This window comes from Thyridium curvatum (genome assembly GCF_004353045.1).
Source record: "Thyridium curvatum strain D216 chromosome Unknown NODE_1_length_1224711_cov_81.814160, whole genome shotgun sequence".
NCBI classification, from domain to species: domain Eukaryota; kingdom Fungi; phylum Ascomycota; class Sordariomycetes; order Thyridiales; family Thyridiaceae; genus Thyridium; species Thyridium curvatum.
Window position 1 is genome coordinate 44,872 of NW_022156756.1, and position 23,777 is coordinate 68,648.

The 23,777-nt window shown below is 56.9% G+C and overlaps 9 protein-coding genes across 9 annotated transcripts; 3 read left to right on the forward strand and 6 right to left on the reverse strand.

The window, feature by feature from the left end:
• Window positions 1–163: 163 nt before the first annotated feature.
• Window positions 164–3,367, forward strand: E0L32_000015 (uncharacterized protein; the record flags this gene model as incomplete). The annotated part of the gene is made up of 1 exon (XM_031135577.1): window positions 164–3,367. One exon carries the CDS (start codon window positions 164–166, stop codon window positions 3,365–3,367), a length of 3,204 nt encoding a protein of 1,067 aa, XP_030997392.1.
• Window positions 3,368–4,441: 1,074 nt separating this feature from the next.
• E0L32_000016 (uncharacterized protein) lies at window positions 4,442–5,506 on the reverse strand (the record flags this gene model as incomplete). Its single annotated transcript, XM_031135688.1, has 3 exons — window positions 4,442–4,731; window positions 4,881–5,423; window positions 5,497–5,506. The coding sequence occupies 3 exons, from the start codon at window positions 5,504–5,506 to the stop codon at window positions 4,442–4,444; spliced, it is 843 nt and encodes a 280-aa protein (XP_030997393.1).
• A 545-nt stretch (window positions 5,507–6,051) lies between these two features.
• Window positions 6,052–6,950, forward strand: E0L32_000017 (uncharacterized protein; the record flags this gene model as incomplete). The annotated part of the gene is made up of 2 exons (XM_031135799.1): window positions 6,052–6,255; window positions 6,342–6,950. The coding sequence occupies 2 exons, from the start codon at window positions 6,052–6,054 to the stop codon at window positions 6,948–6,950; spliced, it is 813 nt and encodes a 270-aa protein (XP_030997394.1).
• A 691-nt stretch (window positions 6,951–7,641) lies between these two features.
• On the forward strand, window positions 7,642–8,455 carry E0L32_000018 (uncharacterized protein; the record flags this gene model as incomplete). Its single annotated transcript, XM_031135910.1, has 2 exons — window positions 7,642–7,885; window positions 7,989–8,455. The coding sequence occupies 2 exons, from the start codon at window positions 7,642–7,644 to the stop codon at window positions 8,453–8,455; spliced, it is 711 nt and encodes a 236-aa protein (XP_030997395.1).
• A 688-nt stretch (window positions 8,456–9,143) lies between these two features.
• E0L32_000019 (uncharacterized protein) lies at window positions 9,144–10,774 on the reverse strand (the record flags this gene model as incomplete). The annotated part of the gene is made up of 3 exons (XM_031136019.1): window positions 9,144–9,579; window positions 9,645–9,822; window positions 9,886–10,774. 3 exons carry the CDS (start codon window positions 10,772–10,774, stop codon window positions 9,144–9,146), a joined length of 1,503 nt encoding a protein of 500 aa, XP_030997396.1.
• Window positions 10,775–12,343: 1,569 nt separating this feature from the next.
• Window positions 12,344–14,152, reverse strand: E0L32_000020 (uncharacterized protein; the record flags this gene model as incomplete). Its single annotated transcript, XM_031136131.1, has 3 exons — window positions 12,344–12,656; window positions 12,727–13,909; window positions 14,071–14,152. 3 exons carry the CDS (start codon window positions 14,150–14,152, stop codon window positions 12,344–12,346), a joined length of 1,578 nt encoding a protein of 525 aa, XP_030997397.1.
• A 3,830-nt stretch (window positions 14,153–17,982) lies between these two features.
• Window positions 17,983–19,162, reverse strand: E0L32_000021 (uncharacterized protein; the record flags this gene model as incomplete). Its single annotated transcript, XM_031136242.1, has 2 exons — window positions 17,983–18,972; window positions 19,049–19,162. The coding sequence occupies 2 exons, from the start codon at window positions 19,160–19,162 to the stop codon at window positions 17,983–17,985; spliced, it is 1,104 nt and encodes a 367-aa protein (XP_030997398.1).
• A 947-nt stretch (window positions 19,163–20,109) lies between these two features.
• On the reverse strand, window positions 20,110–20,841 carry E0L32_000022 (uncharacterized protein; the record flags this gene model as incomplete). The annotated part of the gene is made up of 1 exon (XM_031136353.1): window positions 20,110–20,841. One exon carries the CDS (start codon window positions 20,839–20,841, stop codon window positions 20,110–20,112), a length of 732 nt encoding a protein of 243 aa, XP_030997399.1.
• Window positions 20,842–22,285: 1,444 nt separating this feature from the next.
• E0L32_000023 (uncharacterized protein) lies at window positions 22,286–23,140 on the reverse strand (the record flags this gene model as incomplete). The annotated part of the gene is made up of 2 exons (XM_031136463.1): window positions 22,286–22,879; window positions 22,964–23,140. The coding sequence occupies 2 exons, from the start codon at window positions 23,138–23,140 to the stop codon at window positions 22,286–22,288; spliced, it is 771 nt and encodes a 256-aa protein (XP_030997400.1).
• Between the last annotated feature and the right edge of the window lie 637 nt (window positions 23,141–23,777).

A 23,777-nucleotide genomic window follows, 5' to 3' on the forward strand; every position in this document is an offset into this window, starting at 1 on the left:
GCGCGATTCTCTCAAGCTCCAAACCCAAACCATGCACTTCCCTGTGGTCGTCGCGCGTCTGCAAACTGAAGCATAGAGCATAGACCCCTGCCATACTTCAGGTCGAAGGCTCCAATAAGGAACGATGACAGCGAACGCAGATATGAATGGCCATCTGGCCACGATGCCCACCGCGCCATCACCAGGCTCATTTGCGGGCCTATCAACCGATGGCTCTCCGGGACATCGGTTCAAGAAACACAAAATCTTACCCCATCCCACCAAGGGCAGTCTATCGAGCCTCAACGGCAGCATAGCTGGCCCCAAAAAGTACGATTTGAGGATCGATACGACATCCTCGACGGATTCAGGCTCCCTGCCCCCAAGTCCCCGTGCACTGAGGCACCAAGCGAGGAGGATAGGCAGCGGGCCAGACCTGCCTCCGACGCCTCCCGCGCATTCACGCACTTCGTCCTCGAGCCACTCTGCGCTACCGTCGAGCCCGACTTGTATCGAGAGTCCCGCGCGAAGCACGGATGATGTGTCAAGGAAACAGCCCACCACCCCCGTAAATCAGAGAAGCCCACCGACACCAGACGTCACCCCACCACAAGCCATGCCTGAGCGCCGTCCGCGTCTCTTCCGCCCCGTCATCACCGACAGGATACCGTCAAAGACGACGACGGACTCCCGGACGGAATCTTTCAAAACCGCGAGGGAGAACCCAGAGACTTCAGATGAAGAAGATGGAAGATCAACCCTCCGAGCTGTCTTGCCCTCCGCCAAAACGTCTCAGAGTACGGTTCGCCAGTCGCCAAGAGAGGGTAGGAAGAAGATCCAACCTGTCGGACTCGGACTCGGACTGGAGTCGAGTGTTGATGAGAGCCTGACCCCACGGTCCAAGGGCGAGTTTGGAGCCTTTGACGGGGAATGGGGCGGATCGAGCAGCGAGGTTGAACAAGAGTGGGACTACAACCTTGAGAGGAGTGTGACCGTCCGAAAACGGTCTGTACGGAACCAAGTGAATGGACATCAAGAAGTGCTCGAAGATGTGACTGTCTCGCCTACCAATGCCGCCAAAGCGGTCAGGTCGATGACGCTTCCCGAGCGTATCATGGCATTGCCCTCGCCACCACAAGACACACCCGGCAGGATGAGGCCTCGTATTGCGTCTGGCCCGAATCCTTCCGAAAGCTCCGTCAGCACAGACACGAGACGGTTCTCGGGCATGTCCTCCAAGTCGACCGTTTCCACCGTTGTTGAAGCAGTACTGGTTGACAACACACCGAAACGGCAGAGGACCCTGCGTCATGTGAGGAAAAACATGGCACTCCGTGATTCAAACTCGGATCTCTCACCTACAAGCTCCGCACCGACCTCCGTGGGCCAGGACGAATGGATCAGGAGACGCCCGGCACCACGGCGATACCATGACGTCCGCCATGACAGCTTGGCGTCAACTGGCACGGTCAATTCTATCATGAGCCGAAAGGCCAGGCGCGATGTGTGGAAGAATGGCGGGATCCCCGTAGTCATAGTTCCTGAACGCCAGTCGTCCGTGAGATCGAGCGCCGAGCCATCCTTGCGATCTACCAGCAGTCGACGATCCAAGAGAAGCCAAAGTCTGCACTCGGTGCCACTGTCACAGATTTCCAAGAGCCATGATCTCACACCACTGTTTGATCGTCCGTCACGGAGAGGCAAGCCTAATTCCGAGTCTGATGGCTCGGCGCCTGGCGATCAACGGACTATGGACTACCCACCAGCAGTACCAAGGCGGACGTCTTCCTTGTCAGCTCCGACCAGTCGCAATACGTCCCGCGCTGGCTCAAGGGCGGGGTCCCTTACTGCTGAAAGCTTGAAGGCTCACAATGTGTTACAGAATCAAATGCACATTCGACAGAACCAGGTCGGGAAAGACGAGGAGACGCCGACGGCTAGAGAGGCCCCCGAAGTGACGGTCCGCGAAGCGCCCTCGGCCGACTCGTTGCATTTGGCGAAGAATCACCCTGATGCGCACAAACTCACTGCCGATGCGCATCGCGAGCTTCATTTCGGGAGACTCTCTGCCAAAAACACGCCGTTCTCCCAGATATCTGTCGAGACCAATGGCACGTCTCATCATTCGCACGCCGAAGTCTCGGAGGCACTGGCCGTCAATATCTACCCACACCAGAACACGTCCGTCCTGATGGTTGATCATTCCAATAGACCATCTGAAGTCTGGCAATCCGGACATGTTAAGGAGGATGAACAGGCCAATGGAACTGTACAGACTCCGGTCATCAAGACTACCGCGCCAGATGACGAGCTGCCCGTGACGCCTCCTCAACCCAAATCGTCCCAGGACGAGGTTGATTCGCCCTTGAGGAACCCGCGAGCACCGCCAGAACCACCTGTGCTCAAGCTGATCCCCGCGACGCCTTCTGGCCTGACGCCCATGCAAGAGAAAGAGAAGCAACTGGGGAACTTTTTCGAGGAACCTGAGGTGCCCCAGGAGAAGCCTAAGCGCAGCGTATCGTTGGTTCGCAGGGCTCTTGGCCAACGTCGATACTCGGAGTATGGCCCCTCGGCGTCACGCAGAAGTGGCTTTCTTACCCGTACATTGTCTCTGACAAGGGGGACACACCGGCGTTTGCGTACTCGCGGCGATCTCGATGACGACATGGGACCTGTCATTGTACGGTATTCGATTTCCGGCAGTGAGCCGGCCGACGAGACGCGACTGCACCCATTCTGGCGGCCAGCGTCATCCTACCAGTACGAGGAGGCCTTTGACGACGACGACGACGACGAGGGCTTCGTGCGCGATGCAGAGGGTGAATCTCGTCGATATCCTCCCATCACACGCAGAGCGGCGGCCCCTCCGAGGCGAAGCTTCAGTGCTCGTGTCAAGCGGACCTTTGCTATCCTGCCGATCAACGATCCTGACGACGACTATCTATCTGCGAGTCCTGATGGGCCTGAGCGGAGGACCGTGCGCCGCACGCCCAGTGGAGCACTGCGCGTAGTGAAGCACAGAGCGAGCCTGGACTCGCTGCGGCGCTACGCTGCCGAGGACGGGCGCCCCTTCACTGCGCCCGAGCAGAGAGGAAGATCACGCCGGTACTTCTGGCAGCCGCAGACGCTGCTGGCGAGGAACCGGTCGTCGTCGTCGTCGTCGCGGCGCGAGAACAAGTGGACGCGCATCTTCCCCGGGCTGGGAACCAAGCTCGTGGAGTACGGGCCCGCGAACCTGCCGCGGAGGATCAGCGAGAGGCGGCGCGAGAAGAGGACCCGCGAGCTGAGGGAGAAGATCAGCGGGCCGCGGGAGGTCCGGGACGGGGTCGGGGACGTGATCCGGAGGAGGAGCTACAAGGACGCGTATACTCAGGCGCAGGCAGCCTAGGTTGCGAGCAAGGGCTGTTAGGAAAGGAAGGAAAGGAAAGGAAAGGAAAGGAAAGGTAAGGTAAGGGAAGGGAAGGGAAGGGAAGGGAAGGGACATGGATGGATGTCTTTTCGGGCTTTTGGACACATTGGTTGGGCTTTCATGATCCATCATGACTTTTATGACTATACCCCCCCACCCCCCAGATCACGAAGCTATGAGAGCATTCACATCAAGAGGAAGCGAGACTGGTTGAATCAAACCGGGCTGTTCCTTCTCTTTTAGGACCAGGGAACAAAACTCCCTGGTATGGACCTCTATTTTCTCTTTCGACGACTTTGCGATGACCATCACGTCCCGGAGGCGCGGCATTTTGGTTGGTTGGTTGGGTTGGTATATTGGCCTTGTTTACGCAGTGATTTGTTGTTTTCTGTTTATATGAAAGACCAAGCTCAGAGTTGCTTTTTTCCGTCCGTTTTGAATCTTGAACCAACAGCAAGATGGTCTCGATATGGATGGTTTGCTTTTGACGAGATGCGCAGATGGATGGATGGACGGATGGACGGACGGATGGATGACTTGGCTGGCTGGTGGGTAGGGGCTTGACAGAGATGTAACTCATAGACCGAATGCGCAACTGTTCTTCACGCTTTATATATTGTTGAGCAATAGATCTGATTGTGGCACTTGTGACCCCTATCCCCTGAGAGTCAGTCGGTGGAGGTCATGTCGAAGAGTAATCGATTCATGTCTATTTCAAAACACGCTTCTTCGACTCGAGCGGGCACGTTAGGCAAAGGGACCAAGCCACACGCCACGCCACGTCGTGTTGTTTCTCAACTATGTGATGCTAGTGACGAGGAAACTCATTTGGCCCAGTCCACTGAGGGCCTCAGTCCCAACTCTTTTGGTATTAACCTCTAAACCATGACAACAATTAAAACGCCGATTATGCGCCGCTTTCCCTGATAATGAGACAATCGCAAAGCTCTCACCTTTCCTACTTTCCCCTTTTTTCCCCCAACGCTATGTCTGTCGTACAACCCAACGTCCGCCCATCTAAAAACCTCTGGACCTACTCGCCATTGCCTGCTTTCACCTCCTGTCGCCAGGCGGACCACCGAGGCCAGCACCAGGTGGCGTAGGCCCCGAGCCGCCGAACGAAGGCGGGATAGGCGGGAACCCGCCTTGGCCACCGGGAGGCGGCATGCCGGGGAAGCCGGGGAAGTTGGGAGGCGGCGCGCCGGCACCGCCCGGAGGCGGGAAGGGGAGACCGCCCGGCGGAGGGAAAGGGAGGCCGCCCGGCGGCGGGATGGGCGGGGTGCCGTTGGCGCCGGCTGGTGGGAAGGGAGGCATGGGCATGCCACGACCGCCTGTACCGGGAGCTGTATATCCGGGCGGAAAAAGAAAACTTGTGGTTAATACGCGTCTTTGTTGCTGTGATGACGGCGCGGATACGGCTGCTGCAAGCGCCGGGGCTGCCGCAGGTGGGGGTGGTTGTGCTGGTGGTGGTAGGGGGCGGGACGCCACTTACGAGGAATCATGCCCTGGGGGAACTGGCCCGGCGGCGCGCCTGGCATGCCGGGGAAGGGCGGCGGCGGCAGGCCGCTGCCGGGAGGCGGGAAGGCGAACGGCAGGGGCGGAGGCGCGAAGCCGCCGGGCGCGCCGGGAGCGCCCGGGGCACCGGGGGGTGCGCCGCCGTGGGCGGCCATGGCGGCCATGGCCGCGGCGGCGCCGGGCTGGTTCTGGGGCAGCATGGGGTTGTTGTGGGCCTGGCCCTCGGCGGCGTAGGAGGAGGTGATGGAGTCGATGACGGACTGGGCCTTTTCGTGGCCGATCTCTGTTGTTGTCGGGCATGCCGTTGTTGGCTCGCTGGTTCTCTTTCTCTCGGGGCTGCTCCTCCTGGTCCAACGCCCGGCGAAGGAGAAGGAGGAGGAGGGAAGCGAGCCCGGGGGGAGGCGGTACTCACGTTGGTAGTAGTCGACGACATTGCGCAGGTGGTTGCGGCCGCTGTTGTGCGCCTTGCGGACGCTCATTGAGTCGTGGGTGAGGTAGACATCGCAGTAGTCGCAAAAGACTGTTTTGTTGGTGGTGCAGTTAGCCATCGACGTTCTTCTCTAGGGGGATGGGGGTAGATTGGAGAAACTCACATTTGGGCATCTTGACTGTCAACGAGCAGGTCTTGCACCCTGCGTATTGCCCGGGGAATGGGATCGAAGGGTGGTTGGTGGTGGTGGTGGGTGATTGTCCGATACGTTGATCAATAGCTACCCTAGGTGGTCGCGGAAAATGAGGCAAGGCTGCGCTGCGATAGTTATCCCACAGCGTGATTGATAGCCCTGGAGGTTTGCACGTGAGGCTAGGGAATCGCGCCCAGGCTGGACCAGCCAGCAGCGTCTCCACTTTGCGGTGGTCCAATTGCGAATCCAGGGGCGTGAGTACAAAAGTACTCCGCACCTAGAATTGAGAGGAGAGGTACCTGGCTACACGCTAACCAAACAGGAAAACGCGACAGATTTACCTTGTCGATTTCGCTACCGTAGACACATTTCCACAAGCACGAGCAGCACAGCACAGCACATGTCTCCTGGCCACACACGACCCTCGACTTGAAGGAGCCTTCTTTTTTCTTTCCCCCCCTTTCGCCGTCCCCCTCCTCTTGGTCTCAAGTCGTCTCGAGTCGGGCAATTCACAACAACGCAGCCATGGCGGCATCACGGTCACTGCTGCAGTACACCTGCAGCATCTTGCTCTTCTTCGCCTGCTGCTCCGAGGCGCTCAAGTTCGAGCTGCCCGCGGGGGCCAACCGGGAACGGTGCATAAGGAACTTCGTCGCGAGGGATACCCTGGTCGTCGTCACGGCCACTGTTGATGGGCACAAGGGCGATGGCATGGTCGTCAACATGAACGTGTGTCTTGTCGTTTGCAGTGCCCCTTTGCAGTGTTGAAAGGAGAGGCCAGCTCGGGCTAACAATTGCCGTTACACAATTCGCAGATCAGGGACGCCGTTGGCAATAACTACGGCCGCGCCAAGGACATTGTCGGCGAGCAGAGGACCGTCTTCACGTCGCATGCCGATGCTGCATTCGACGTCTGCTTTGAGAACAACCTGTCTGGTGGTACGTTTGGCAGTCCCTCCCCTCTCTATTCTCTTTTCACACGGGCATCTCCCCCACTGACTCCCCGTCTTCGTTCTTTAGGCAAATACCTTGATAAGGCCTACCGCAATCTCGAGCTGGACATTGACATTGGCGCCGATGCCAAGGACTGGTCGGCCATCCAGGCCACGGAGAAGCTCAAGCCCGTCGAGACGGAGCTGCGCCGGATCGAGGAGGCTGTGCACGAGATGGTCAACGAGATGGACTACCTGCGCTCGCGCGAGCAGAAGCTCCGCGACACCAACGAGAGCACAAACACCCGCGTCAAGTGGTTCGGCTTCGGCACCACCTTCCTCCTCATCGGCCTCTGGGCCTGGCAGATCATGTACCTGAGGGCCTACTTCAGGTGTGTAGCAGCGGCGTCGAGCATGCGCCGTGTTCTCTCAAGACGATCATCCGCTAACATTCCTTCTCTCCTCTCTTCTAGGTCCAAGCACCTTATTTAGAAAGCGGCTTGGGGATTTTCTGGACGGACGATGGATTATAGGACGCGCAGGAGTAAGGAACGGGCAGTTTGGAGGATTGTTTAATTGGCCAGGGAAAACTCTTTGCTCGAGGGAGCGAGTGTATAAACTACGGTTATCAAAATGAATGAAAGCATGTCACGATCAAGCTTGATAGGTCCATTTCTGCATTTGGCTCTTGGATGTAATGATCTCGACTGTCTCTGGGGGCTTCATGGGCAGTTTGTCCTGGTCTTCCGGAGGCGTATCTACATCTATGTAAGCATCAATGAGTCTGACAATGAGGTGAAGGACGGTCTTTTCAGGATCATTCAAGACAAGCTCAAGTGCTAAGCCAAGCTTTTCCGCCATGCGCAATCGACAAGGAACTACGATGTGTTTTGAAGCTCACCCCCCACAGAGCCCGGCAGGGGCCGGGAGCGGGCTTGGACGGCAGAACTTGTTAGCTAATCCTCGGCCCGGCCTCCATCACTAATCTTTTACGTCAACGACTGCCGGGACCGACGTCCTCTGACAAGGGAAACTGTTGCTCACCAATAATTAGACCACTGCCGTTTTGTGCTTTTGTCACCCGTCTTCTCTCGCTCCTGCTTGTTCCGTAGTTGTACAAGCCCGATTCTTTATAAATCCTGATATTACAAATCGAGCGGGACACAAAACACACAAAGAGACAATGGCCAGTCTATCCCAGCACCTGCTGCGGCCCTCGCGACGCATCCTCGCCGCCGGCCCGGCCAGGCAGTGCCTCCGCGCCGCGTCCTCCTCCTCCTCCTCCTCCTCCTCCAGCCGCGGCCCCGTGCCGGAGGAGATCCCCGACCGCGACCTCGAGGTCGGCGAGCTGCAGGGCGCAAAGTTCCGCATCGAGCCCCTGCGCCGCGTGGGCGAGGACCCCGAGACCATGCGCGCGCGCCTCCTCTGTACGTATAGACTCGATCATCCCAAACCCTGACCCTGGCCTTCTTTCCCCCCCCCCCAATTCAGATACACAACATGAAGCTAATACAACAAAAAAACCCGCAGACCAGTCCCGCAAGCGCGGCACCCTCGAGTCGGACCTCCTCCTCTCCACCTTCGCCAGCCAGAACCTGCCCGCCATGACGCCCGAGCAGCTGCGCCAGTACGACCGCTTCCTCGACGAGAACGACTGGGACATCTACTACTGGGCCACGCAGGACGAGTCCGCCTCCTCGCCCCCCTCCTCCGCCGTCGGAAGCGGCACCCTGCAGAGCTCGGAGCCCTACATCGCAGCAGCAGAGGAAGGCGCGAAGCGGGGCGAGGACGTGCCCGTGCGGGAGCAGCGCGCCGGCGAGTGGGCGCAGACGGTGGGCACCTTCCGGCCCGCGTACCGGCCCGTGCCCGCCCGGTGGAAGGGCAGCGAGGTCCTGTCGCTGCTGCGCGAGCACGTCCGCGACAAGTCGGCCGCGGGCACGCTCAAGGGCGCCCGCGGCGGCGGCGGCATGGCGTTTATGCCGCCGCTGGACAAGTGAGGGGAGAGAGAGAGAGAGAGAGAGAGCAAGGGCGAACGTTCTGTCTGTTACACTGTATTGCAAAAGAGGCAAAATTGTGTGTCATGCATATAGTATAGTCTTGTAGGGAGTCTCTACCTCAGGGGGACACTTGGAGGGCGCGGCCAGGAGGCATGTACGACTCGGGGAGCCCATCGCCCCCAAGCAAACAAGGACATATTAGAGTCTGTACGATTAGAGGGGAAGAGATGTAGAACGGATCCGTCTCTTTGTATTGTCTCCTTGTACGAAAGCAGTGGTGGTATTTCCGACTCCATGCAAAGCGAAAATGGTCAACAACTCCCAAATCAAGTGTCTCACCCCCTGATCCCAAGCAAGTGAAAAGGGCACCACAGCCGATGCATACAAAGCTTGCTCCTCCCGAATCTGAATTCTCAAGCAAGATCTTCCCTCCCTTTCAAGGACAACAAGGCCAACTCCTTTTTCTCCAAAGAGAAAAGAATGATGCCCATAGCCAGGACGCCAAGCAAAGCAGCTCATTTCCCTCCCAGTGTAATCATCACAACGCTCATCATGTCATCCGTTTGTAAAAAGCTAGAAAAAAAAACCTCCTTCATCACACAGTGCGTCAAGGGGGGGGACGAAGTCGTCAGAAAGAAGAAGAGGTGCAGGCTCAGTTAGACCGGTGGGAGTAGAGTACCCAGGGATATCAGCCACCACCCTCCGGCAATATCCTCCCTAAACTCCTCAGCACTTCCATGACGGGCATGTCTTTGGTCCCGGCAGCACCCTTCTCCTTCTCTTCTCTCTCCCGCAACCTGGCCGCGCTGAGGCCGAGGACCTGATCCGCCTCCTTGCCGGCCGTGGCGATCCGCTGGTCGAGCTTAAGGACTGAGTCTGCCAGGTGGTCAACCTTGAGCTCCAGCGAGGACTGGATCGCCCGCAAGCGTGATTGCGTCTGCGTTTTCAGGGCGCCGAAGGACGATTCGGCCCCCGTGAGGAAATGGAGCATATTTGCCTCCGCCGAGTCCAGGAGCGACTCGTCTGGTAAAGGTGCCCTGGTCGGGTCGCCGTCGGGGAAAAGAGCTGGAATCCTTTCTGCTGGCTTGCTCAACGCTTGCCACTTTTTCTTCTCTTCTTTTAACCTGTTTTTTGATCGTTAGTTGTCGTTGCATCCACAATACCTAAGCGTCTCCTCGGTGCTACATACCGCTTTATCCTCTCCTCTAGCTCCTGTATCTTTTCCTCGTGCTCAATGTTCCGAGGGTTTGGCTTCAAGACGACCGGCTTCTTGGGAGCTGCCTGCGGCTCATCCTCTCTGCTGAACCAGTCGGAGAACTCAGACTTGTTGGCAAAGTCCTTGAGCAGCTGATCTTGGATGGCACGCGCTATTGTCAAAAGGTTAGTATCGAGTGTTTTCTTCAACATGATCTCAGACACATGTTACTCACCTCCTAGCGCGGCACTCGAGTTCTTGGAGCCGTGTGGCGGTTTCTCGGGCAGTGCTCTTTCGCCGCACCACGTCAACAGCTGCTTCATCCGGCGCGGTTCGCTCAGCCCTTCCGCCTCGATGTGCTTGTAGAACTCGCTGGGGTCCACGTCTCGGTGCGGTATCGCGCTGTGGCCGTTCTCGATCAGCGAGCTCGCCCGTCGCCCGCGCATCCCCAGGCTGCTCCTCCGCTGCCCGCCTTTTTTCCTCAGCTCCTTATTACGATTGATGATGGGCGTGTCGCTAAAAGGCAACGCGATTTGTCGCGACTCCGAGTCCCCCTCGCTGGTGTTGCCGCCCGCCTTAACCGTGTCGACGGGCGTTGCAACAGCCGGTTCTTGGGGCTCGTCGCGCCTGCTCCGTGCTGTCCTGCTCTTTGAGGCCTTGGGTGGTTCCGGCACAGACTCCTCGACCTTTTCCAGCGAGGTACGCGTTCTCCCTCGGGTTGCCCTCGCCTTAGGCGCCGGTGCTGGTGCCGCTTCTGCAGGCTGTGCCGATGATCTCCTGCGCGTCGGTTTCTTGCTCGTCGTTGTCGTTGCAATTGGCTCCTCAGGTTCCTTGGGCGCCGGCGGTGATGACGCGCGCTTCCTGCCTCCGCCAGTCGACCTCCCCCGCCCCGTAGATTTCCTAGATGAAGGTGCCTTGGCCGCCGCCGGAGCTTCTACGTCCTTGGGCGCGGGCTCGTTCTCCGAGGAGGTCTTGACCCGCTTGGAGCCTCTGGTAAAGTGAAAGTCGCCATCCTGTTCGTCGTATACGGACGCGGCGGCGAGGCGCTTGCTGTACCTGCGCTCCGACTGGTTGCTCATGCTAAGGTCCTGAAGGGGCTGGCGAAGTTTCAGAACGGTCGTCATGGATGGCGGGTGTGGATTTGTTCGTGGCTTGCAATCTTGTTCGTGTTTTGTCGCGGGTGTGGCATCAACCACGTCGGCCGTCGTCGTCGGTCTGTCTGTTGTTGGGGCCCGACAGCACTACTTCTATCGCAGATACTGCTGGCCACCGTGTCTACCAATTATGTATGATTCGTATCGTTGCTTCGCATGAGCTCTTCGTGCGTTGAGAAAAACGTGGGCGAGACCAAAAAGCGGTAGGCGGGTGAATGTGCGGTGGTGATTGCTTCCTCAAAAAACGGCGCGTGTGTCCGGGGCAGGTGCGTTCCACCCGTTGTCCGTCGCAAAATGGGCGAGGCGCGCGTATGCGGCAGCAGTGCCCACCGTCGTCAGCGACACGCGAAACACGTTTGTCCTGCTCAATTGTCCAACAAAAGGCGAATGTCTGCAGTCGATTGCGTGGGAGGCTACGGCGTTGCTTGTGCACGATTAAAGATCGCTATCCCGGGCAACCAAGCAGGTGTGCATGGGGGGTATTGGCCTGGCGGAGGTGGTGGTCACTCTTTTGCGCGCGCGCGAGGAAGTGGGAGGGCGGATGGGGTGCGTCTCCTCCCGATTATTGTTTACATCTGAGTCCAAAATTGCCGGGTGTTCGCTCGCACTAGTCCCAATCGGGCAACGAGGCTCTCCTCCCAGCGTGCCATGCTATGTATGGATGGCCACGATCATTCCCTTTCTCTTCTTCACAGTCTACTCTAACGAATCTCTTCCTAGGTCGAAATTTGGTCTCTCAAGTATGGCTATTATCTTCTTTTCTTTCTAGACCGTATACAATGCTCTCAGATGGTGGCCACGCATCTATTTGTTCAGGTCTCTCCACCAGGCTTCAACCTCTCAAATCATCTAGACGGCCGGCCAACACTTGGTCGGGCCCTATTACATCAGACTCACACTTCATAATAATCTCATTACTCTCGCCAGTGAAGACCAAGATCATCATGCAAAAGATCATAAACTAGCCTGTTTCTCGCTAGCTATTCGCTTCTACCTTCCAGTAGATCCACCGCGTATAAAAGAACCATCGTGGGTAGCCACGCCGAAACGCCCGCCGTACTGAAAGCAACCATCCGCCTGCCAAACTCCCATTTTGTGTGTATGCCCCCGCCCCCGTATAAAATAGGTACAGAGAAACGGAGATGGCCAGGGTCACGGAGCGAGACTCAAGCTCTCCTCCTCCCACGCGGGCTAGCCATGCGAACCTTGCCAGGCTGTTTTTTGTTACTGTACAGCCACGAAATCCCATCAAACACCACAAATCAACGAAAACTGTCAGGTTGTCGCGAAAGAAAAAAAAACCCTATGCGTTATGATGTTACACAGTCCGAAAAACGACAGCCTGGCCACAGAAAGACCGTAGCACGCGGCTGCGAGGCCGGTCACCAACGATCTCCCATGGACAAGCACCCAGCACGATTCAGCCCGCGAGAGCTGAAGCTAAATAAAGTTATATGTCAAAGACCATGGCATCACCCGGCTACTTGGGTAACCTCGGGTGCACGGTGGGTGGTGAGGAGGAAAAAACCCCGTTCCTCATTATGAGAACCTTCGCTGGCCGACCTGCCCAGCCATGACAGGCTGTGGGATAGGCGCCGCCATGCCGTAAGGGTTCATCTGGGGGTTGAAAGGCTCCATGGCCTGCTGCATAAAGGCGCCGTGGAGACCCTGCTGTTGCGTGACTGGACAATCCTTGTGAGCAAGGAGGAGTGTCTTGAGGTTGACAACCTCCTCTCTCAGTTGAGAGATCTGAGCTGTCAGAGCATCGTTCTCGGTGCTAAACATCTCAACCTTGGATTGCAGGTTCGCCAGCCACTGCTTCTTGCGCTGTCGACATTTCAGAGCAGCCACCCTATGAAGGGAAAATAGATTAGTATACTGATGCAGACATGAAATATCGCAAGAACCACACTGCTGCATACCTATTACGTTCGAGGAAGTTCTTCCTCTTCTCCTCATCAGTCATCTTCGACTTGGGGTTGTCGGGGTTCTTGTCGTCATCTGACATGTCTTCATCCATGCCATCTAGGGACGGGGGTGCATTATTTGTCTTTGCCTTTTTGGCCGGAGGGGCCTTTGCAAGAGGATCTTCCGCTTTCCGCCTGCCGTTGGTGGTGGCAGTCCCGGCAGTGGAATTCCGCTTACCCTTGCCTCGCGTGTTGGGGCGGGCTTGCTCGCTCTCCTCGGAGGCGGCACTGCCCACCTCGCTGACGCCTCGTGCGGAACCGGAAGCAATTGAGCTGGCGCCGTTCATTTGAGGCGAGGTGTTGTTGGCCTGCACTGGCATGGGAGCGTGAATGGGTTGCTGTGGGTTTTGCACAGGAAACTGGGCCTGTTGTTGTTGTTGTTGTTGCTGTTGGGTTCCGTTCCGACCTTGTGCCAGCATGAACAGCCCGTTCGCGGCGTCGTTGTCGTGCGGGTCAAAGGGTCCCGACGCAGGCTTGTTCTCAGACTTGACGGTAGCAACGCCGTTTGCTTGTTCTTGTGGTTGTGACGTGACGGCCTGTGGCGCTTGGGCCTGCTGTTCCCGCTTGGCGGCAGCAGCGCTCAGGGCAGTGCGATGAAAGTCAAGTGTGCTCGGGGTCGCGCCACCGCTTTGCAACTGCGCGAAAAGTGCTTGGGAGTTGGGGCTCGGGGCCGGGAACATGGACCCGCTGCCACCGGGAGTCAAGCCTGTCCTCAAGGAAGACTCGTTAGGGGTGGGGAACCCGCCACGAAGATGATGTGTGTCACCGAAGTAATCATTTGTCGGGCCCGACAACATGGCCGGGCTGAGAGGACCGGTGCGAAGCGAGCCGCCTCCCCAGTTGAACGGCGTCACGCCGCTGCCGGGCAGGAGCGACGACGGTGATGTGAGGGCAGCCACGGAGGGCAACTTGGTGCCACCAGGCGTCTCAGGAGCAGTAGTGGCACCACCGCCAAAGGACTGCTCAAAGGGATTGGGCTCCAGACTTAAAGAGCCGCCGAGGTTGTTGGAGAAGTAGTCGGGTGTGTTACCTGTTGTCTGTTGTTGACCGGGTCGCGGAGGAGGAGCAAGGGGTTTGGCGGCTTCGGCATTGGCTGACGGGTCGGCTTTGATGGCATCCGCCTTTGCATCGGCTGTATCTATTCAAGAAGCATCATATGTTGGCAAAGGATGAACAGATAAGATGGATGGATGGACTGTCGGGAATGGGTGGGAGGGTGAAGACACCGAGGGTGACAGATAGTGGAGAGAGGTGGTATGATGGAACGGAAGCACTGAAACGGTGAAAGATGAGGCTTACCTTGATTGACCGGCGATGCTTTGCGTGATTGTTTAGGTGACTTGGACTCACCTCGAGCGGAGGTGGTCGGAGACTTGCCCATGATGACGATGATGTATTATATTGTGGCGTGGGTGAAAGCGAGTGGGCGACACAGGGCGGGAGAGCGAAAAAAGTAAAAAAGGGCGATATGAGGTCAGAGCCAGGACGGAGGCTTGGGGAGCGTTGCGACGCTAGGATGGCCGGCGAGCACCTCGAGTCCAAGTCATCAAGAGACAAGAAAAAAAATGGGCGGCTTGTCGCTGGGGGGTCGCCGTGGTGAGTGAGGCGACCTGACTGACTGACTGACTTGGAGAAGCACAAACGGTGATGGGGAAGTTTTGCGAGTCGCGAGGGAATGACGTACGAAAAGAGATCAAAGTCAGAGAGGAGACGTCATTTTTGGTTCGGGGTGGGAGGTTCAAATAAAAAGAGTTGGGCATTGGCAACAACCCCAAGCCAGAGAGGCAGGCGCCTCCCACCCGCCTCAACCCATGAATGGTCCCGGGAGTTCATAGGGAGGAAGGGGGAAAAGTCGAGGCCCCAGGACGCAAAAACTGGTCGCTACCGTTTTCGACACTGTCGCAGTACACAGGGTGGTGGGGCACTGTGGTACTCTACCTTGGCCTAATTCTAGGACTGCAACGGATAGCGCTGTAGCCCCTGAAAGCCGGCCGTTGTTGGCGCTGGGGCACGCTGGTAGAGCCAGGACGTTTTGGCCCGGGCAAGGACCGTTAGTACCGGTACGGGCAATCTCAGAAGAGATGTGGGGCCCGGGCCTGCGCACGGCCTACATTGAGCTCTCCTTTCAGTCACCACACACACTCTGATGGGGGGAAGATCGATCCCTTCCAGACTCAGATTTCTAAGCAGACAGAGGCGAACGAACTGCTTGCGACCGTAATAAAAAACGGGAACGGAATCGATCGATCGATAATCGAACATCGCTTTAACCTGACCCAGCAAAACTACAAAGTACCTAGGTAAGTTGATGCACACAAACACTTCCCCCATAGATCTCACCCCCATCCGTTCATTACCCGTCGCCTTGTGCCGTGTCACTGCGTGCCTGGTTTTTGGTAGTGGTGGTGGTGGTGGTGGTGGTGGGTATCCTCACAGTGTGCCTTTTGCCCTCGAGTCCGTATTGTCGCTCTTTTGGCTCCGGAAGAAGAAAATGAATGGTGCCATGATCCAGAAGAAGAAATGGCACAAGTTGGGGTGTGGATGATAAAGCAGGGATTTGCTGGCGGGCTGGGCCATCGTGTTCCCCACCGATTGCCCCGTGTAGCGCGTGTGTGCTGACATGGATACTCTGGGAAGATTCAACTTTATTGCAGAGAACTCGCCTTGTCGAGCTGATATCATGGAAGCTCGCTCTCGATACCTGACCTGACAGCCCTTCTTCGGCTTACAGACCGTTCCACAATACCATGGCATCCTACATCGTTGGGATGATTCGGTGTCGACAATAGATGTCTTCTTTCTCGGTGTGGCTTCGTTTTCCCTGGCCAGCCCACTGAACGAACCATGCTAAGAACTTTTTTTCTCCCCGAAAGGCTTTGGATCCCACATTTCTCACTCACTTGAGGATCTAGCGCTGCTACAAGACATGACTTCGTTCAACATAGCCGGGCAACAATTCGCCCTTCCACTGTCTGCATACCAACTTTCAATTACGGAATGAGAGTGCAAACTTCTGTTACAACCGCGAGCTAGCTGTCCAAAGACCTCGGCCTCCGAGTGTGGAGTGCAATTCGTTCAGGGGGGAAGGGCTGGTTATCCGACCGTATTGCTGCACCAGTCATATTGTCCCAGCAGAAACGATGAAAGCCAATGGAGCGCAACAATGTCCATGCTCGTAGCAATATCGAGTTGATGACGGTCAAATGAGGTTGCGAGTCTCTTGCTTTATCCACTCATCACCGTCTGCATCCTGGTCGCCTGGCAGCATTGCGTGAGCAGCTAGTCCTGGGAAGGAAAGCAGCCCCAGCAATACCGTCTCTCTGTTGCATCGCCGTTTTCCCATGGCCATCGAGGCCATCAAGGAACAAGGAATCCCAGCTCCACTGTATTTGTAGAAGCAAGCGATAGCGCACACACAACACACATGGTCGCAAACAAGCAGTCCTTCGATCATTCGACGCATTTTTAACCAGAAGAGACCGGTCTTTTTTTGTTTTTTTTTGTTTTTCTATCTCGACTCTCTCCCTTGTCCCGCTATCTTGCATTTTGTGCAGACTCCTGACCGCCGTCTCCTAGACTACATGCCGCTTGGTCTTAGACAAAACAGCGGCTGGGTCGTCTGTAGGTAGATGAGGTGTGACGAAAGCAGTGACGTAATAATGTAGACAGGCGAGTGGTCGAGAAATATGCACGCCCTGTCACACATTCTGTCTGGACGCGACAGACCGACACCCTCATCTTCTTTCTCATGCCGTTTCTGCAGTTGCAATTTACCGCGAGGGAAAAGATCAATTTCGCTTTCCATCAACGCACGCCATACTCCGTGAAGGATGCGTGCGTACACGCGACGACGACGGTGACGGGAAGGAGTGTGTCTCTCTCCCTTCTCGCCGTGGCGCCCCGTAACAAGCAACGCGACGCCAGGTCAGTCTTGAGGCTCCTCCAGTCAGAGTGGCAGGATTGCGGGTGCCCAGGTCCATGTCGCGTCGGTAGCTCGGCGCACTGTGCGGCTAGCGTCATGCCGGGGCGTGGAGCCTGCATTGGCTACGTTTTGGTTAGCACAATATTCTATGACGCATTCGCTGCTCTTTTGTTGCTCTTGATTGCATCAGCCCTCGTGCCTGGTGGGGGGAGCCCCCCTGGTCTGACATGGGTACGGACCCGTCCCAGTCCTGTCACATTTGCTGTCTCTTTCTCCCCTTTCCCTCCGTTCCAAGAAGCACGGCACGATACGTCCGCAAGCTTGGACGGCACGCTGTTCTGCAATACGGTCAAGCTCTGGTCACGAAGTCTTTCTCAAGCTCCCTCCGCTGTCTGCTTGTTTGCGTATATATTCAACAAGACGACGGCATTGTACAGAACTCACTACTCAACCGCAAGATCAAGTGCTGCAGGAACCAAGAATAGCGCCTCTCAATGGACCTGGAATATCTTACTGGTCTAATTGAAGAACTCGCAGACCTGCCGGTATCCGTGTCGGCTTGCATGATTTCTTGCTAATAGCGACCAGACTTTCGGGACTGGACCAGCTTAGCCATCTAAACTTCCAAATACCTACCGGCACGTCGCAATGGTTTACACAACATCCAGGACATCTGTCAGGTGGAGTTGCGGTTCCTGAAATATGACGTCTTCCCGACGTTAGATCTGTCCAGATCGGTGAGGCTACCAAGATCACCGGCAACGACATCCCGACCAACCCTGCAATCCAGCGCATGGCTTGCAAACGGCATGCATGCACTGCTTGTGAGGTTTGGACACGAGTGATTTGCATGCGGTGAAACCTCCATAGCGAGACTGTTCTAGGTTAAGCACAACATTACAGCTCCGATACTGCAAGCCTCACTCCGTGATTATCACAGCATCAGGCGAAGACACCATATAGTTGCCATAGGAGACCTTTGGTTGTCACGTCCTTCAAGAGTGTATCAAACACACAAAAAGCTTTCTTACATATTGAGATAGACAATGCCAAACTCGCATCGGAACAAATCTAGCTCGACCACGGGCAAGATAGAGTAACTATTCCCAAGAGTAGGTTATGATGGATGCTAGTACCAGAACAAGACACCGTAAACAATCTCCAGACGTGATATTCTTCAACTCAGAATCCACTGAGTTTTTAGCAAGTAAACTTGGACGGAGCCCATCTCAACTATAGACACAATCTCTTCCTCCTCGGCGGGCTTTGACCAAGCCCCGACATGACTCTCACAGGTTAGCAGCCGCCGGCTCAGCGACATGAGGCCGGACCCTAAACCCACGCCGCGGTGCGTGGACCCGCACGCTCGCCCCTGAGGACGAGCCCGGCACGTCCACCTCGATGACGACCTCCCTCTCGTCGATGCTCACCAGCCTGCCCACGTCCCTGCCCGAGGAGCCCGAGTCGAGCGGCCACACCGTCACCACCTGGCCCTTGGCCAAGCCGTCCGCCCGGACCGTCGCGTCGTCCCCGTCGATGGCGCCCGAGGCCTCCCGGAACGGCGAGTTGACGACCGCCTCGGCCGCCTGCTCCCCCTTGATCGTGGGCGGCTTCCCCCCCGGCGCGGCCCGCTTGACCGCCGCCTTGAAGCGGTCCATCCAGGCCCACACGCGCGGGTACTGCGCCGCCGAGACGCGGTCGGCGGGCAAGGCGCCCGGCAGCGTCGTCAGCCAGACGAGCGGCCAGACGGCCTCGAGGTCCGCGAGGCTCGGGCCCTCGGCCTCCTCCTCGGCGCCGCCGCCGCCGCCGCCGCCGCCGCCGCCGAGCAGCCACGCCCGGCCGTCGGACAGCAGCGTCGACTCGAGCAGCCGCATCGCGGCCTGGACCTCGGTCAGCGCCTCGGGCTGCAGCTCCCGCGGCGCCACGCCGCCCGGGAAGAAGGCGTTGCGGTCGCGCACGAAGCGCCGGTCGCGCATGAGCGGCAGGTCGTGCGGGATGAGCTGCGCGGCGCGGGCGAAGACGCCGCCGTCGACGACGAAGATGCGCAGCAGCTGCTCGAGGGCGCGGTGCTCGGGCGACGACGCCTTGCCGCCGCCGCCGCCGCCGGCCGGGCTGCCGAGCGGGCCCCGGGCGCAGGGCAGGTCGGTCGCCTGCTCGAGCTTGTCGATGATGAGGCGCGTGTCGAGGTAGACGTCGCGCCCGATGGAGAGGATGGGGATGCGCCGGTGGTTGACGCCCAGCCTGGCGAGGTCTGGGCGGGGCATGATGGGCGGTTGGAGCTAGGAACGTTGGTGAGTATGCGCATGGCTTTCTTTAGTTGCATATATGTGCGTATGATGAGCGAGAAGCACTTACACATTGGCTGTATGGGATGCCGCGGAGGTTGAGATACCAAACTACTCTCTGGGCGTAAGGCGAGTAGTAATAGTGGTAGAGGACGATTGGTAGGCTGTTATCTAGGTCCGTCATGGTGGCGAAGTGCTTGACCAGATTGCTCTTGAAGATCAAAGGTGTAGTTGTCCTGAGCCGCGTGGAAGATGCTCGTAATGAGACACTGGTGTAAGTGAGCGGACCGTAAGTGCCAATCCGGCGAAGTGCTTGCTTTGAAGCCAGTTCGGAGCAGTTTGCTTGCGGGTTACAGACGATGACAATTGACCTCGAAATTCTCTTCTCTAAAGTCCACATCAATAGTTGGTGAACCTGGGAGTTCAGGGCAGCTGAAGATATGGAGAAGGTTGAGACATCCCAAATCGCGTGCCTCGGCTCCCGGCTGGCTTTTGTCATCAATCGCGGGGCCCCTCACGCCGGCAAATGCGACACCGGACGCCCGCATAGAGCTAGGCCACTAACGAGATACTTGCATCTTCTAGGCTTCTACGATGGGCATGTTTGTTCGAGCTGAAAGCTAGGTCCTCGGTTCGTACTTCCGACCGGCAGACGTTGTCCTATTAAGGTTTTTGGTGGATGTAAGTGATTGAAATGGCTTCCTCTGTGTAAGTCAAGAACTCATTGACGACGGAATGGCGACACATGATATACAACACAACGCTAGCACTTGGAGGTATGATTTAGATAAGGTATTTATTAAGGTATTTTCTCCTGCATCATGTTCGCATTTCTTCGTACAGGGGCCTTTGTACAGTCTCATTGTTCTTCTGTGAGCCATGGAGCTCGTGGGATATCATCATATATATGACACAGAACAGCTAAAGAAAAGGAAAGGAACAGCGGCTGATAATGAAACCACCGACTCAAAAACGCCTTTGTCGAGGTCAAAACGCCTTATAGCAAAAAGACCACCTCACATCCTCCACACGATTGTTGGGTTTTTGTTTTCTTTTGTTCCAAGAAAGACAAAAATCTAGAACGGTTTGCTGGTCGCAGCTCATATATCCCGAGGACTTGCCCCAGCCAACTTAGAACCAGCGGCGGCGGCGGCGAGGGGCGACGGCGGTGCCGTAGTCGTCGGCGGGGACGGCGTGCTTGCTCGTGCGCGCCGTGCGCTGGCGGTGCATGCGGGCGGAGCAGCAGCTGAAGAAGATGACGATGGCGGCCAGCAGCTCGAGGATGGCGGCGACGAGGATGGTCCACATGGCGACCGAGTAGCTGGCGCTGGCGCGGCCGTTCCCGTTGGGCCCGCCCGCGTTGTCGTTGGCGTCGGACACGTGGTGCTTGACGATGCTGAAGAGGACAAAGTCGCAGACGAGGGCGGCGCAGGTGATGACGAAGGAAATCACGGCGACGACGGAGGCGAGGAAGGAGCCCACGACGCCGGCGCCGAGGGTCAGCGCGAACGAGATGAAGGAGACGCCCGTGGCGATGGGGTGCAGGACCATGGTCTTGGTCAGGCCGTTGGCCGTCCTGCGCGCGGCGTCCGAGAAGTCGACGCGCAGCTGCTCGCCCAGGATGTCGGCGGGCTGGTAGCCGACGTGCGAGCCCGTGCAGCGGTCGTTGCCGTTGCCGTCGGCGTCGAGCACGCAGTAGCCAAACGTGCCGAACGAGATGCTCTGGTCCGAGTTGCGCATGTTGACCCGCAGGATGGAGATGTCGTGCACGACCGGGGCCGAGATGGTCGTGACGATGAGCAGGGCCACGGCCACCAGGATCAGGAAGGTGCCGATGTGGTGGAAGAAGCCGACGACTGCCATGTTGACTAGTCTTTTCTTCTGTCGTATACTACTTTACTTTACTTTCTTTTGGGAAGACTGCAGTCTATTGGACCGGGCTGCCTGACGATGGCAAGTCTTGCGGTGGGTGGTTGGGCGAGAAGGGCCACGAGCGAGTGGGGGACTGCGTATTGGGCGATGCGATGAACGAGAGGTTACAAGAAGATGTGGCTGAATACAAAGGAATGGAGGGCAGACGACGGAATATAAACTTCTGTTTCAAGTCCAGACAGACGGCTGGTCGGCACGACATGGGTAGATGTGATCATCATGGCACAGGGTGCGATATTGGCGGTGCCGGCCCCTTGACGCATAACAACCGTGGTTCACAGCCTGTTACGGTGTAGCCTAGGGCAGTAGTTCGCGGCGCCGGTGGTGAGATGCGACGTCATCAGCAAACAAGCCATAGCATGGCACAGGGAAGCAGGGGACGATCTGGGGACCAAGGGGACGCAGAGTCCGAAGGGGACTCATCTGACGGCGGGCCCCCCTGGTCGAGTGTGATGCGGCCAGAGCATTCCAGCTCGGCGCACATCGTGGCTCGAATCGACATTGGGCCAGGGTAGACAGTCACACGCACCACACGCACCACCCGCACCACCCGCACCACAGAGAGAATCCCCAAAAATGGGCTCAAAATGCAACCTATGATGTGGTCTGAAATTCGTCGAACTTCCTGTTTTTGGCTCCCTGTCGGGTCCTGTTGTGACGTATGCTAGCCGTGGCTAGCGCTTCCGAGCCCTCTAATTTGTGGGGGGCCGGTGCCCTGTTTTTGGCAACAAATGCCAAGAAATGACGGCACTGCCCCTTTGGCCAGTTCTTGACCCCAGGCCCAGAATTCAATCCCAACGTCAGTTGCGCCCACCCATCATCCTCTGTGCCCTTGGCCAATAGAACAGAACGATGTAGTCCAGTCTATGAGGGCATGAGCCTCGCGCACTCGTAATCCGCACACGACAACACCTGCGCTTGTGTAGCGCTGCTGCATGCCGACGGTGCTCCATAAGCGCGGCATGCTGCCGCAAGAGGACTCGTCTCGCCTTGAGGTTGTTCACACAAGGTAGGGAAAAGTGTCGGTAGGGTCCGTGTGCTCTTAGCTCCTGGAAGGCGGCCTCCCGAGTTTGACTTCCCGTCCTTCCATTTCCATGAAACCGAACGCGTCAGAAGTGACAACCACCAGCCCACGAGCCTATATCAGATGGCCAGAGCGACCTAATGGGTGCGCTGGCAGATGCTTGTGTGAATCTTGGTCAAAGCGCGCCGCGCATGGCTCGGTATTTGGATGGCTATCGCACGGCACTCGTAAAGCTGCCAAGCCAATCTGTTTCGTGTTTCTAGGTTTGTTTCTGCAGATTGTATATTCCGGAGCTTCATCACGACACTGCATTTGTGGAGTTGGGGTGCGCGTCGTCTGGCGGTGAATGTTCTAAGAAGGTTCGGAGGTCTCCGTGGCTGAGGGTGATGATGATCTCTTCTCAGCTACATCGGTCGACCCGTTGCTGGCATTGAGCCCCGAATTCTGCCGTAGCTTCCTACGCCTCTGTCTCTCGAGGACATGAGCTTCCGCCGGCGCGTCACTCTGCGCTCGTAGCACCCGGGCCTCGTCCGAGAGCTGCCCGCCCGTTTCCCAGTCGCACAGAGCCTCAGCAGCTATGCCCTTGGGCACCACGGCCCGGAGGGCATTGTACACGAAAGAGTCCCTCTCTTTCCTGTCTTCCTCCGGCCAAGGTCCGTGCACAGGCGCATACCTAATCGTTGTCTTGTGTTTGTATCCCGGGCTGGGGAAGATGTGCATCTCGAACGACTTCTGGGAGAGGTGATCCGTCGTATGCTTGGAGGTGTTGTTTGGTGATGGCGTGGAGGCCAGAATTGGTTCGACTGGCGAAGTGATCCCCGGCGCACCCCATGGCTGGATTGAGTCGGACCTGGAGGTGACGAACTCATACTTCATAGGGCTTCGGTTGACTAGGCTCTGAGCTGCCGACTGTGACGATACGATCGAGACGAACGAGGTGTCCTCCTAAAGTAGTAGAAAGTCAGATATCTGCCCACAAGTTTCCACTTCCTGCATTGGCCATTGTTTGGCCATGAGTAGCCTACTCACAGCTAGCTTCTTGAAGACTTCGATGTCTGCGTATCGTTGGAGCGCCCGGAGGACGGCGCGACGTTCGGCCAAGTTCGATGGTGCCGGTCGCACACGGATGAAAAGCGATCTTAGCTTTGCACTCTCTAGTCCCGGCTTGATGCGGCCCAGAGGAGCCGCAGCAGAGGTTACAGACATGGCTGCTTGCGCAATTGAGGCAATGATCGGTTGCACTGGACTTGCGATCAGTCGAAGCTCTGCTCCGTTCGTGAATCCCCAGAAATTTGGAGTTTTAGTGGAGACACTGAAAGATACGACATTGATAAGAGCTTGGTCTACGAAGAGTATTAACAGCACACTTCCGCTTCCTACACCACTCTAACCTTCAGTCAATTTGTTTCTCTTTACAAGAATAAATGTTTGGTCATGGATAAGGAGGCAAATTATTCTCCTTTTGAATATCTTGGCACACTTTGGTTTTGTTTCTTCCAGTATCACAAAGGAAAGCCTGGTGTTCTGCCTCCTTTATCAGCCGCCATCGAGTCAAGTGCAATTAGCGACAAGTGCTATTTAAAGGACAACTCTTGATCTGAACTCGAGTAAAACCCGTAATAGCACACTTCAACCTCTGTGCTAATTATAAATGTTCGAAAGTTCATGACTGAATAACTGAAATTCAAAGTCGAACGATATATGACAGCTTCTGAGACATCAGTTGCATCTTCGAGTGGTAACGTTTCCCCCAACCTTGCATGTGAGAGTCGCCGACAAAATCTCCGTCCTGGCAGATTATTCCGGAGTGTATCTAGAAGTTCCTGTCCAACCGAATGCACCT